The sequence below is a fragment of the Dermacentor albipictus genome, chromosome 2 (assembly GCF_038994185.2).
Source record: "Dermacentor albipictus isolate Rhodes 1998 colony chromosome 2, USDA_Dalb.pri_finalv2, whole genome shotgun sequence".
Taxonomy (NCBI): Eukaryota; Metazoa; Arthropoda; class Arachnida; order Ixodida; family Ixodidae; genus Dermacentor; species Dermacentor albipictus.
In genome coordinates this window covers 38,722,239-38,737,319 of record NC_091822.1, presented here as the reverse complement: position 1 = coordinate 38,737,319, position 15,081 = coordinate 38,722,239, and the positions used below count along the sequence as shown (strand labels likewise).

Sequence of the window (15,081 nt, the reverse complement as noted above, 5' to 3'; positions counted from 1 at the left end):
AACGCTGCAGCTGAGCCACCGAACAGGTCTATAGCATTTCGTAATGTACGCTCTCATGGCTCTGTTATTTAAGCACACGGTTGAGAAACATGGTCTGCGGGTAGCGTTGGTGTCGGAGAACACTCAGACAGAAAGGCAGCAGGACCTTGCAATTGTAAAAAACAAATTTCATTTATTTTACCGCACTCCGTTGGCGGGTCTACGGCTTCCAGGTGCACGACGAAAAGACGCTGGCTCAGTTGCACTTGTTAACACCTCTGAAGTCCTGGCAGATCCATTTTATGATGGTGAAAGCGTCGGGCCCGCACTTCTTCCTCACGTCCCCAAGGTGCACGTTGAAGAGCATCAACGCCGCTCGTTTGCGCACGGAGCCAAACCTCCTGCGGGCCGCGGTGTACTGCGTGAGAACGGCGATTGCTCGGTTAGGTGCAGCATTTGCCTCTAATGAGCACCGGCGTCATGGAACAGGCAGACATTAGATTTAGCGCCTACTCCAAAGGGGACTTCAGCTCGTTTTTTCCATGGTTTTGCCACGTTTACCTCGATTCGTAAAAGTCGTTAGTACTCAGCCATGGATGCTTACTCTTCCCGGGGTGTTGGTTACTATGCTGGAATCTCCACTGCTCCAGAAAATGAAACATTCGTTACAAAACAGACCCGACTAAACGCCGCGCGTTCTCATTTAGTGCTCCTTTTAAATACAGTTGTAGTCCAGACATCTTTTGCAAGAGCAAACTGCCTGTATACATTTGAGTGAGTCATCGTACTGCCTCAACTGAGCACATTCGCTTGGCTCAGGCACAATCACAGTACGCAGAAGACTGTACGTAACGCTTAGTAACGTGATTATTGAACCGACACATTCATTCTTTCCTTTGAGAGTAAGTGCCTGCAGACCCTTTACTTGTTGCGTACGCCCACATGTAGTTCAGATATTAGAGGTTCAGATTAATGTGAGCGCGTTGCTGCTAAAAGCAAGTTAAGATAGCATAGATATCTTGCAATACTTAAGCGGCGGTGTACTGAAAGATCAAGTAACCTTTGAAAATGACACTTCATTTGGAGATATAATGAAATACTAGGAAAAATATCGGTAAATGACACAAACACAATTACAGTGCGAACATCGTTCCACCTTGCCGAACGAGCTAAAACAATGAAAATGATGAGATGAAGCATGGGAGAAAAAGTTCAGGAGACAATTGAGTTCGGCGCCATCATTTAAATGCTGAAATATTCACCTGAGTTACCTGCGTCGGCTAATTGTCTCAGATTCCTACGTACCCCGGAAAATGGTTCCTTTGCCAGGAATAAACGTAATAATCGCATAACAATGCATTTTAATGACATTGCAAGAGATAATGAAGAATCAGCTTAAAGGCAACCTTCGTCATTCATAAGCCACCCGCTCTGGTCCCGTAGTGGCTCTGCGTTTGCGTGGATAAGCACGAGGGTACGCGATTCAATCTGGGCGGCGGAGGCCGCATTTACATGCCGCTTAAACGTAAGGATGGCCTTGTTACATGCACTGAGTGCACGTTAAAGCAGCACAGGTGGTTTAATGTAATCATCTGCACTTCACTACAGCGAGCCTTATAATCAATCGTGATTTCGGCACGTAAAACCCGGCAAAATTTCTAAGCTTCGACCCAAATGACTTTGTACGGGTGATGACGCTTGATAAGGTTTCATTAGACAATCTTCGCGTCATATAAAACCCGTATGGGGTGCACGCTTAATGATTAAATGTGGCAGCTCTCATACTCTATGAGGAGGGTGTCGAGCGCGGTGAGTCAATCGACGTTTTCACTTTCATTTCAATATTGGCTGAGTAGCTCGCATAGGCACCTAGCGTAGCGTCTTTTTTATAATTTATAAGTTGGAAAGCACCCACAAGTATGCATGCAGCATCGGGAATTGCATCATATGAAGTCGACCGTATGCTGGCAAAGTGCATACAGATAGAGTTTTATTTTTTTTTTTCTCACAAGACTAATATTGCGGTAAGCCATGTTAAGAACGGTGATACCCTTGAAACTATAGCAGTAGGCAAGAAAAGGAAACCACAGAGGTAAAGCAATGATGCTTAGTTGGATCCATTCAACTATTTATGTTCTTGCTTAGGGAGGTATGGTGTGGAAGAAATTTAGAAGAATTCTGTACAGGTTTATTTTTCCTCGCTCGGGTAGTAGCCATAATCGTTTGAGCCTTTGTATGTCTGCTTTTCCCCATCGTTATGAAGCGTGAAAACAGATGTCTAGGTTCTTGCACATGCTTAAGTGTGCGATCTGCACATGACATTTCCTCATCAGAAACATTGGTTAAGCACAACGCTGGCCCACTGACCTTGTCCCGGACGCTGGTGTGGTACTCGGCAAAGGCAACATGCCTGTTGGTGCTTGTAGTGAGAAATGTGCCATATATAAAATACGGCCTTCTTAGGAGCTGCTCATCTCTGTCAACATGTTTTCTTGTCGCGCAAATCTGCAACCAATATATAGGCTGTAAATATTCATCAATGGAAACGACAGTTGCTGTCTAATACGGAGCGCTCATTCTATTGACAGGTTACGCAGAAAAGATAACACAACTTCGCGGGTTATATGAAGTGCATGTGCAGCACGTGCCCCGATCTATAGTAGCCTGGAGCAATTTCTTAGGTAATTTTATACATATATCTGTCCAATAAAGGAGCGGTACAATATCGCTTTACTATGTGCAATAATTGTGTTCGAGGGAGGCTTTGAAGCGGCACTTTTTTTAAGGTCACGTAACGGAGCAATACGGAGTAAAATTTTCTTTTCGCCGTTACCTAATTCCCTAAATGACGTTGTAATAAATTATCTTAGCGAACGTCTCGAAACTGTGCAGCCTCTGTATGGGTGAAGTATGTGTGTTGCGTGTGCATTGCGTGAGTGTCAGAAGTTGGGAGGAACAATCGCACACTGAATGCAAGATGCAATGACACGCGCCTTGGATGGCCCCTCACAAATTTTGAGCCACCAGGCTTGTGTGGGCAGGGTTGTGGGTGAGGCGGAATGGAGCATGTGCTCGCGACGCAAATGCGAAGCGGTCCATCCTCTCCGCTACGAGAGAAAACAGCCAAGGAGCGTCGCTCGTGAACGCTTGCCAGGGCTAAGGTAGTGAGGGTTTATGTAGGCCGTGAAGGTCACCTCCTGGCAGCAAAGCAACGCCGAATCTAAATTTATGCTGTGAATTATAAGTTAGAACCAATCTGAAAAATAGTTGAGGCAGAACGGTTCCTAATCGGCGCTTCAGAACTAGCATTATATAACTAAAATTACCAATGGAACCACGTGAGAGGCCCCTGATTTTTTAAAACTACATCTTTAATATTTTATTTACTTATCGTTGGATTAGACATAGGCAAATATATGCTCATTTTGTGACATAATTATGGGACGAAGACGTACACACCTGTGACTGTAAAATGTCCCTGCAAAATTGTACACTCATCAAGCAATAACCGCCCAAGTTTCCGTAACAGAAACAAATACTCTCACGTAGTGTTTGACCTAGCACGTATGGTTACATTTATTTTTATTGATAAGGGATTTATACACTGCTTATTCAAAAACTGTTTATCCCCACATGTTCAGAAAATGTGTCGACAAACAGTAGCTCGAATCTAAGGATAATCCAAAATGTGTGCTGAAACAAACCATATTTCCTCAGATTAAGTTCTTCGGAAACAGTTCGTCAACTCAGATGGTCAACTTCTTTGTGAATTTGTTCTATCATTGTCGACAGAATGTAGAATTGTTTTTAAAAAGTTTATATAGGAAAGCATAAGTCTTAAAGCTACAGAATGGGTATGTTAGTTAGCCATGTCAAGATAATGCAGGAAGTTTTGTTACACGGCTAGTGTTACACCAGTGTAATGCCCCGTGTGCAGCTAGGTTTTTTTACACTGATCTTTTGTTTTCTTTCGTGATGAGATACCACACTTCGCCTGAATATTTTTCAATCCTTACATTTCTCTGTCTGGTGCCGTCAACATTGTTTCAGCTTTGTTGCCACCCGTCTTCATGCGGTAACGTAGAAAGATGGGTGAGTAGGAAGTGATACATACTTAATAATCAGCGCGAAAATATCGAAAGACGCAAAGTTAGAAGAACACTGGTCGGCGTTCTTCTAATCTGCGTCTTCCGTTGTTTTCGCGCCAATAATTGCGTAACCCAGTTGAAAAACACAACAGGAAATTTAAGTCTGTCGTATTTTGGGACGTTGTTTCTGTAGTTCTGTTGCCTGTAGTTCTGTTGCCTGCAGTTCTATTGTCTGTAGTTCTGTTGTCTGTAGTGTGAAGTCCTGCAGTAGATAGTTCTGTAGTTCTTCATGAATATTTAATTAAAAATTGACAGAGACCTCCTTAAAGCTATGTAAATTTGTTAGTACGATAAATAAAAAAATAAAAGTACAAAAAAAATTTAATAATCGTCCCCATCGAGGACTCGAACTTGGGACCTCACGATTCCGAGCCCCGCATCTTACTACCGCAGCACTCCTACTTTTTTTCTTTATTGCCTGTTTGCAGCACAAACCAAGAACACATTCAAATGCTAAAACATGTCAACCACACTTTGGCTATCATTATATATTAGAATCGCTTCAGCTTGATCAGTTCATCAAGAATAGCCACCCACTCGGGAGGCTCACTCTGGGTACGATATATTTCCCGAATATACGCGACACTTTCGATGAAGTTTATTCTCGCCGGAAGGGTATCGACAGCCGAGTGTCGCACTGCCATTCTCGTTTTCCACAGACTGTGGAGGCCAAGGAGCATAAACATATCGTACGGAACTCCTCCTTCGTTATCGGTTCGCAAATATCGAATACCAAGAGGTGTAATCGGTAGTTCTTTTTTAAGTGTACGTTGTAAGACTTCCCAATGAAATATTGGATCCCAGCAATCGATGAAAACGTGTTCAATGGTCTCTGGCTTTTTACAAAGTAAGCAGTGTACTGTCCAGGGCACATATATTCCTTTTTCTTCTAACCATGTTTTTACAGGTAGCGTGTTTGTGTGTAGCTTAAAGAAAAGCATTTTTTGAGTGGGTCTAACTGGCATTTGTTTCACCCGTTTCAGTACATCTTCTCCTTGGCCTCCCCAGTTTACAGACCTGTGTAATGGTATTGGCAACATTGTATCAACTAAGTCTTTATACAGTGTTTTTCTACTCACAGAGCACAGATATTCCATGGAAAACCGCACACGCAACATACGAAGTGAATCAACCACTTCGCGCAGATATCCCCTAATACTTCCTCCCTTCACATCACTGGTCGTTACAACATATTGCGGCAGTGCTTTTCCCAAACGAACTTGAATTACTGTGCGTAGAAAATCACTTCTCTGATCCCCAAAAAAAGAAAACGCCACACAATTTGTCTGGTAAACAAATGCGACAGACCTAGCCCACCACTTCGAGCTGAACGAAACAAATTGGTTCTGCTTATCCTTTCCCAACTGGAAGCCCATATGAATACGGCAAAAACACGATGCATTTTTTGCACACTTGAACGACACATTGATAACACTTGCATAATATACCACACTTTCGCTACTAAAAAGAGATTGCACACAGAAGCACGTCTAAACATTCACAAATCTCGGCCAAGCCAACCCTTTGATTTTTCCCTCATTCTATCAGCTTCATAGGACCAGTACTGTGCGGTATCACTATAGTGCTCGAGCGGCACACCCAAGTACTTAGTTGGCTTTGTTGACCACCGGATGTTTGCAAAGTGAGCCAAGATCCGCTATCACTCCACCGGGACCCGTGCCGAATCTCTAGAAGAGCAAAAGTGTTTTTACCATCGACAGGTACATCGTGGAGTGCTAGAACATCAGTATTGATGTACGATGTCCATATTAAATAAGAAATTCAGAAATAGACAACGGTGACTGTGGGGCTGTTACTGCTAATTTCGACAGTTGTATCTCGTTCTTTACACTTTTGAGCGCGCACATAATTCGTGTGTTCAATGAAAAACAGCTGCATAAACATTCGTGGATGAGTGTTCTTTCTGACAGCATACTGGTTTCTCACCACAGCGCTGTATCAGAATAATGAGACCAGAGTGAAACAGCTTTTCACGCAACGTTGAGGAACAACCCAAGACTTTATTTCCGCTTCGCAAAAGCTTATGCAATATTTCTGGGAAAGTAACTAATGTGTCAGTGTAACGGCACATTTAAGTCCACAGGCCTGTGTGGCACATCTTACCAAATAAAGTAAAATGGATACGCAGCCATTCCCGCAGATGGTATGATTTTGATGAGGCTAGTATGGCGTTGCTAGTGCCTCGTCGTAAGGCACAATTATAACAATTGGCCACGTAGACGTTAACACCGGTGTCGGTGCTATCATCATTGCAGGCTGCAGATAAGCACGATTGAAAACCGTGCAAGAAAAAAGTAGAGTGTGCACCACCAATGCGAAACTGACATACAATTTTAAAGCGTCGCGATGGAACGCGCTTCTGTCGAGGCGTCAAAACTTATGTCGCTGCGACAAAAAGTAGCACATTTCTGTGTAGTCCCGACAGAGAGTTCCTGTTGCGACGTCAGAATCGCTGTTGCGAACAAAAGCTGTTGTTGCGACTTCATACACTCTTGTGGTCGTCGCCACAAGTGTTTCTGATGCGACGTCAGAATTGCTGTCGTAAAGTCAGTCGGTGTCACGACAGAAAGCTGTTGTAACTACAGAATTCTTGTCACGACAGAACGTTTTTGTTGCGACTTCAGAACTCTTCGTCATCGCGACAGAATCTTTCTCTTGCGACGGCAGAATTTGTCGTAACGTCAGAATCGCTAACACAATAGAAAGCTGTTGTGACTTCAGAACTCTTGTTGTCGTGGCCGAAAGTTTTTGTGGCGACTTCAGAACTCCTCGTCTTCGCGACAGAATCTTTCTATTGCGACGACAGAATTTCTGTCGGAATGTCAGAATCGCTGTCACGATAGAAAGCTGTTGTAACGACTTCAGAACTCTTGTTGACGCGACAGAACGTTTCTGTTGCGACTTCAGAACTCTTGGTCTTCGCGACAGAACGTTTCTGCTGCGACATCCGAATTTCTGTCGTAACGTCAGAAATGTCTGTCGAAACTCCAGAAACATCAGGAACTTCTGTCGTACAACAGAAATTTCTGTAGTCGCGACAGAAAATTCTGTAGTTGCGACAAGAATTCCTGTTGCCTTTTTCAACTGGGAAGCCATAATGTTAAGGATGGTGACATCCATAATAGTGCTAATAATGCACTAATAATGCTAATCGAATTAAAATTCCTATTGATTTTAATGCGATTAGCGTTATTAGTGTACTTCCGGCACTTTCCTTGCGTGCCTGCTTGCCTGCCTTGCCTTGCTTTGGCTTGCCTGCCTCTGTCCCTAACCGTTTTCCCTCCGACTTTGGCATGCTCTAGCGATTAGAGCATCGCTTTGCTGTGGTGAGTGACGTGGGCTCGAAACCAAACGAGCGGTTTTAGCTGATTCGCTTTAGCGATAAATTCCCGGAACAAATACTACACGCTCAGAAGATATAGGTAGGTCTGTAAGCAACGAAAAGCTTTTCCCAAGTGCGAAATGTGATAACGATTTCCAAAATTATTTGTAGCAAATTATATGTATAATTAGGGACAGGTTGTCCAACTTTCCCGCCAACATGAGTCACTTGGCAACTCATGCTTTAATGCGTCAAGCGCCGGGTGGCTGGGCCAATGCTGGACCAATGTGGCTGGACCAATGGCTGGACCAGCTTATGTCAATGGGTAAATGAGAGTGCGTATGTGCCACTCAACAATGAAGGTTTTTCATGCTAGCCTTGGCTTTTCCGCATGCGCCACCGGGTATATGCTGCTCCTAAGTGAACCTGTTTGACGCCAACTTGCTTCACTTGGTTTGTGCCACTGTATGTGTCGCTCTGAATGTGCTGACTTGGGCTGGTTGGGTTGTCTTCGTCCACAAATTCAAGCGGCACTTAACCATCTCTATGTCGATGAATGCGAAAGCATTGCGACCACTGCGTGGTACTTAGTCATTATGCAACAGCGGTGCAGGTTTGAAGCGCCTTAATTTTCTCTACCTCAATTACCCGTGCCTTAATTAACTTCGACCTAACACCAAAGATCGTGGGTACGACTCCCACGAGAGGTCGTGCGTTCGAGTGCCTAAATACCTATATCTTAATTACATCTGCCTTAATTATTATCGCCTTAACAAAACCAAAGGTTTTATTTAGGCACTACCAATTAAGCCACTACCCTTGGTGGCTTGACTGCCACCAAGGGTAATGGCTCGAGTGCCATAATTAACACTATGTTTAGTAACTGTGCCTTGATTAACTTCTGCCTAAATAACACCAAAGGTCGACAGTTCGTAGCCTTTTCGTAGTGTCGCTTGGTCGCGCTGCCATTGTCGTATTTTTCGCCTCATCATCAGATACACGTTCACATCACAAAGTGGTGGAATCCATCTCACGATGATTGTTGACGGTAACGCGTTTAGCGTTGCATCAATATAGTGACACAACGCATTGCCGCCCGTGAAACGATTCACTTCACTTCACATCGTTTTATTACCCTAAAGACCCCTGTTAGGGGGCATTACATAAGGGGTGGGCTTACAAATAAAGGTTACAGAGAGTGATCTTCATGACAAGCAAATGCAGTTAAGTTGTCCGCAAAAGTTGATAATTTATGTATGAAGCGTGTACTGAAGCGGAATGCCTATTTCGTGCTTGCCTAAGGACACTCGGCGCCATCTAGCGTCGTCACCGCAAAAGCCTGTGAGTGACGTCCGAAATGCATGGCATGCCGGGGCATGCGAACGATGGCAAACGCGTCATGCACGAACCAGGCTCCTCTGTCGCGCTTCTTTCTCGACACGCCTCACCATCTGGTGGCCTAGCCTAGAAGTTCTCGCATGGCCTACAAGACGAGCTGGCCGGTGCCTGCTAACGATGAGAATTGTTCCCTCAATGGCCGCACATACTGCAGCACTTACTCAGTGACCCGAATTCGCGAGAGGTCAATTGAAGGTCGCCATATGGCTAGTTAATTCATGGCGCAGCCTACAACTGCTTCGGGTGGCTGTCCTTGAGGAACCTTTGTGACGTCGGATAGATTCCGCTCAGCATCGTAATAAATTTACGGGATCTGTTTCGTCATTGTAGAGCGGGGTACAATCCCAGTCGCAGCAACTTAGTAACAGACGTTTGCGCCAAAGGGGAGAGTGTCCCTCATCAACTATTGCATACGCAGTAACTTAAGTTGGCACCAAACAGGTTCAATAAAAATGAGCGTGACCCTGTTGCGCATACGCTATCGGCGTCAAAGAGTAGAGGCTTTTAGCCGGTCCGCTATTTCGGTAAATGGGAGCGGTTTGGGTGGATTGCCGGATTTGCCTGGGCGTGGCTGGATCGCTGCAGCCGCCTGGTAGCGTAGAGTTCAAGCAGACAGACACAGAGCTGAAACTGCAGTAACCCACTATATCCTGCTTCGCAAGTGGTGCAAATTTTTGGCAGTGACGCAATTGTGAACACGATTACGCCACTGTAGAATATTTACACCAGGAGCTAAGCAGAGTACAGTATTTAGCTCTGTGTTTGTGTGGTTCAGCTTTGCACCACCAGCTAGCGCCACCAATCCTGCCGCTCACGTTTACGCCCCCGCTAAACTGGCAAACCACCCGCATTTGCCGGAATACCGGACACGCTAAAGGTCTCCAGTTTCTTCGAATAGCGGTGCTTATTCCGTCTCGCATCTACGGTGACTCATGTCGGCGTGAAAAAAAGTTCGTTGAAGAGCAGCTAGTATGTGCACTCTGGCACATGTCCCGTGGCCAATGCTTGTCCAATGGCTCGTTTCGAACCCCGTTCTCTCAGAACGGTAGCCCAATAAGATATCTGGTTGACAATGGACTACAGAGAAAATCAGCTCGCCGGAAGAATGGCTAGCGACATACATACATACATACATACATACATACATACATACATACATACATACATACATACATACATACATACATACATACATACATACATACATACATACATACATACATACATACATACATACATACATACATACATACATACATAATGGTACACACACAGATGGGTAGATAGACAGTTATGCCGCGCAAAGTATGTGAACTACCCTCACAATCCTAATCACATTATTCAAGCGTATCGCTGCAAGCGATGCGTGACAAACCAATCGGTACAGCGCCTATTATGAGAATGCACGTTTGTTAACAAATACAATGGATGAGGTCAGTGACAGCCGCAGCAAGCTACAATAGCTGCCAAGAGCGCATGACACCAGCTCGAGTAAACAGTGGCCGCGCATCAATCAACTGACTGCACGAAGGAACCTCGTGAGTGTCTGACACTTCTACTACATTGTCACAATTCCCATGGTTGGGCCACATTCATATTACCTTCCTAGTCCGCCAGAGAAAAGACGGGGAATGCAGGAGATGGAAATTCAAGACGATGAACAAATCGTGAACAAGGGGAATGTAGGAGCCAACGTTTCGAGAAGTGGACTTGTCTTCTTCAAGGCGATGTATGCTTTCCTCGCCACAGTATATATAGGTGGGGTTCTTCTAAAGAAAGAGGATGTGAGGTGGGAGGATGCGGTAACGACAGAAAACGTGTTAGCGTGTCGAATTGAGAGTAAAGGAATGCTGTGTACAAGGTCGAAACCAGCCCCCCTCCCCCCCCCCCAACCCACCCCGGTCTGTCAACGCACGCGCGTTAGCCGGCGTGTCAAGGACGTCTGACACGCCGGCTGCCAAAAAAAAGAAGGAAAAGGAAAGGAAAGGAAAAAACCCCAACTTCAGATAACAGCAATATTGTGATAAGCACAATAGCGGAGCTCCTGTCCAGGCAACTAATCACGCAGTCTGAATATCACTTCATGATCCCCAAGAACAAAACAGCAGGCCGTTTTTATCTTCTTCCTAAAATACATAAAATTCCGGTGGAAGAAATATTTACAGCAGAAGTCCCAGGTCGGCCTATTGTGGCTAATAACAACACACCTACTGAGTCACTATCTAAATTCTTAAATCGCCACTTGTCAAACATACCCACCATGCTCCCATCTTTCGTTCAAGACACGCCACACTTCCTTCGATTTATCGACGCCATCAACGCCAACCAAATCCTTTCCGACCGCGCTATTCTAGTCACTTTCGATGTTTCTTCCCTTTACACCAACATTCCCACGAGTGAAGGAATTGAAGCCGTTTCTAGATCCCTCGCAATCGATCCCCAAGCGTACGATCCTGAAGTTTACTTATCGCTCCTTAGGTTAGTTCTCACGCTCAACTATTTCGAATTCAGTTCTATACACTACCTGCAAATTTTCAGCACTAGCATGGGTACGCCATTCGCTCCCACGTATGCGAACATTTTCATGGGACAGCTTGAAGCAGACCTGCTGAAATCCTACCCTTTAAAACCCCACACCTATCGTCGTTACATTGACGACATATTTATACTATGGGAACACGGTCCAAGCGCCTTAACCGACCTAATTAGCCATTTCAATCACTTTCACCCGAGTAATAAATTTACTGCTCACCACTCTCCTAGTCAGATCAACTTCCTGGACACGACAGTCTACGTAGAAAACGGAAAAGTGAGAACGACAATTTACCGGAAGCCTACAGATAGCCAGCAATATTTAGACTACAACAGTCATCACCCGCGACACTGCAAGCAAGGAATTTTTGTTGGACAAGCGAAACGGATAGGAAGAATCTGCAGCGAAGACCACGATTATATCCACCACCTAAATGACCTTAAATCAATGCTAGCAGAAAGGAACTATCCCCAAGTTGCTCTCGATACAGCTTATGATGCCGCGTCAAGATTAGAGAGACAGTCGGAATTGGCGAAGAGACAGCCCACAGTGGAATTTGACAGACAACCGGCCTTTATAACAACATATTCTAATGCACTCCCAAACATAAACAACATCCTAAGAAAATACCACCCAATATTATCAAGTAACGAGCATCTGCGAAAAGCGTTCCAGGATGTACCCAGGGTTACCTATCGCCGAAACAAGAACTTTAAGGACATGTTAGTGCACGCAAAGGTCAGCCAACAGCATTCCCCCGTAATAAAAGCATGTTGTCGCCCTAGGTGCAAAACCTGCAGGCACCTTCAAAGCGACATTAAAATTAAAAGCACCGCAAACAGTTATGCACATGAAGTCAAATCTAGCTTCACTTGTACAAGTTTGGATGTGATTTATATGCTTGAATGTTCCTTCCGTAAGAAACAATATATCGGTGAAACAGGACAATCAATGAACGTCAGAATAAACGGACATCGCGCGGACACAGCTAACAAGTTTCCCAAAGCCGTCGCCGAGCATTTGAACCAACCAGGTTATAACTTTGATGAACTTAAACGCTACATCTTAGAGTCAAATTTCCGTTCTGAACGAGAAAGAAAATACAGAGAATCATACCTTTTCCATAAGTTCAAGACATTGCAACCAATAGGCATAAATGTTTCAAAGGGTGCTTTAGAATCTATTCGCTATGCTAAACATCAAGCTATAGGTAACAACGCTTAGTTTGATTTCTTGACGTATCCCCCCCCCTTTTTTCCTTTCTTTTTTCTTTCCTTTTTTTTGTTAGCCTGCGTGTCAGACGCCCTTGGCACGCCGGCTAACGCCCGTGTGTTGACAGACAGGGGTGGTTTTGACCTTGTACACAGCGTTCCTTTACTCTCGATTCGACAGTCTAACACATTTTCCCTCGTTTCCGCATTCTCCCGCCTCACTCCCTCTCCCCTTTAGAAGAACACCACCTATATATACTGTGGCGAGGAAAACATACGTCACCTTGAAGAAGACAAGTCCACTTGTCGAAACGTTGGCTCCAGCAATCACCTTGTTCACGTTTTGCCCATCGTCAGAGAATCAATACGAAATTCATGTTCCCGTGTTCATATAACGTATACCACAAGCCACGTATGCACGGATTTTTTGTATTACTGAAACACCTCTAACCTCTGGAAGAAAACCAGTCACAATTTGTGGCCGAATGGAACGAGTTACGGTGTCGTGTGTGGTAGTTCTGACAAGTGCAAGAAAACCAAGCTCGACTACTTCCACCACAACACCTCGTTCTCTGTGTCTCAATGAAACCAGTAGAACAGAATGTTACGCAGAGTTATTACTTTGCACCTGGTATGGGCAGTGAGCACTGTTCGCGGGTGAGTTTCGTCCAATAATATCTCTAAGCGCTAACACACCGCAGGTGCAGGCAAGGGCCTTGGCCAAGCGCTTCATGCATTGCCTTTATTATACCGCTATATGCCTGTTGATACCGATGGATGCATGCAGGTGCTTACGTGGACGGCACTTCAGCGGCCGCCAGCCAAATGAAGAATTACACGTTCTTCCCGCGAATTTATTTTATTTCAAAATGTTATTTGTCAGGTTAAACAGCATTTGTTGTTTGCGTCTCGGTGGCGCATACGTACCGTAGTGACTTGCCTGCAAAGAACCGTCCCTGTGAACGCACGTATCATGGAGGAGGGATACACTTTAGCGGTCACCAAAAAGCGGCGGTCTTTGTGGTGGACCACTTCTCGCCAGGCCTCACAATATGTTATCTGTGAGGCGACGGTGATCGTCGTCTTCTTCATTATTTAAGTTCTTTTCTTCTCTTTAAGCCAGCTGATTGCCTGTGTTCACCCGCTGTGAAAGGGCTTGCTATTCCTACGTCGTCATCATCATCATCGGAAGCGCAGGGAAATGATCCCGGCTTCGTACCAGCCACATATACGACGCCTTTCGCCGATGGCAGTGCGGTCTTTCTCTGCACAGCTTCAATGTTAGTCTCTTTTGACGTGAACACGCATCGTGAGATGGGGTCACCCCAAATTTTTCGCCAGAAATACTCCAGGCGTCTTTGCTATTTCGCAATGTTTGGAACGTACAAAATATCTGTATTCAATTTATTATTTCAAGACTGTTTTTCTCGACTTTTTGTATTTTCTTCTAATACTTAGCAATTCGAACACCCGTACTTAGGACACTTAAGGCGGAGAACATTGATTTATTTTACTCCTCACATTGACATAGAGTGATAATGTGCTAATAGGACTAACAAAACTCAGATTTGAAGTAGATATTTATATGCATCTTTTGAGTACAATCTGTTACATTAATCACTTTTTTTTCATACTGCGATATATTCTTGTGCTGTAGAGTAGCACAGTTATAAAATTATTATGAAATTTTATTATGTTTATAGCTAGAGTAAAAATATTTATTACCTAAATCCAAAACTTTTCCATTAAGTAAATAAAATTATAGTGCTATACAAGAGCGCAATTTCATTCATCCACAATTGCGATAATAAATGAACTAATACTGCAAGAATACGGTCTTCATTTCCTTTTTTGGCTTAATAGACCACGCGTCGAAAAAGCCGACTCCTTGCAGCAACTGCATTAACATCACGGATTTTAAATTGTTACGTTGTACTATGAGCACACCGTAAAGTTGATGTTCGTCACTGTGATTGTTTCTCGGTGACTGATCGGTGCCCTGCTTGGAATATTATACAGTAACATAAATACCTTAAGGGCAACTAAAAGCCGCTTCGAGTTTTCAAATGGATTTTAGTCGCCTTCGAAGAGAATACGAAACGGAAATGTCATGCAATACGAAGCAATACCTATCTCAAGGGACACGTTGCAAATATCGCATCAAGCCGGGTTAGTACGGGACACAGCGGAAACATTAAATATATTACGTTTACCACAGTGAAACGCAAAGCGAGAAAAAGCGAGACATTGAATGCATGTGGGGGTCTTGTTGTCGTTACACAACTTGACGATGTGTGCTCTTGACTAAGCATATGTTTTTGAATATAGATTGCGTTCCACCTCTAAAGAATTTGAGCAAAATGTGAAGGTTTGACTGGCTAGTCAACTAACTCCGCGATACTACACAAGAATCAGTGAAGGTGTTCACGAACCAAATCAGGTCGCTTCTTTTTACACCAGACATCTTCA

At 44.2% G+C, this 15,081-nt stretch overlaps 1 protein-coding gene across 7 annotated transcripts in view; it reads right to left on the bottom strand.

Annotated features, from left to right (window-relative positions):
- Positions 1 to 152: 152 nt before the first annotated feature.
- LOC135918272 (uncharacterized) overlaps positions 153 to 15,081 on the bottom strand; it is a 153,946-nt gene continuing 139,017 nt past the window's right edge. For 5 of the 7 annotated variants that reach the window (XM_070532833.1, XM_070532832.1, XM_070532836.1 and 2 more), the window contains 2 exons: positions 2,347 to 2,484; positions 153 to 397 (listed from right to left, as the gene is read on the bottom strand). In XM_070532833.1, the coding sequence (XP_070388934.1) occupies positions 236 to 397; positions 2,347 to 2,484 (300 nt within the window). In that variant the 3' untranslated portion in view covers positions 153 to 235. The remainder of the gene's footprint in view (positions 398 to 2,346; positions 2,485 to 15,081) is intronic. The other 2 variants (XM_070532835.1, XM_070532837.1) reach the window with 1 other exon arrangement.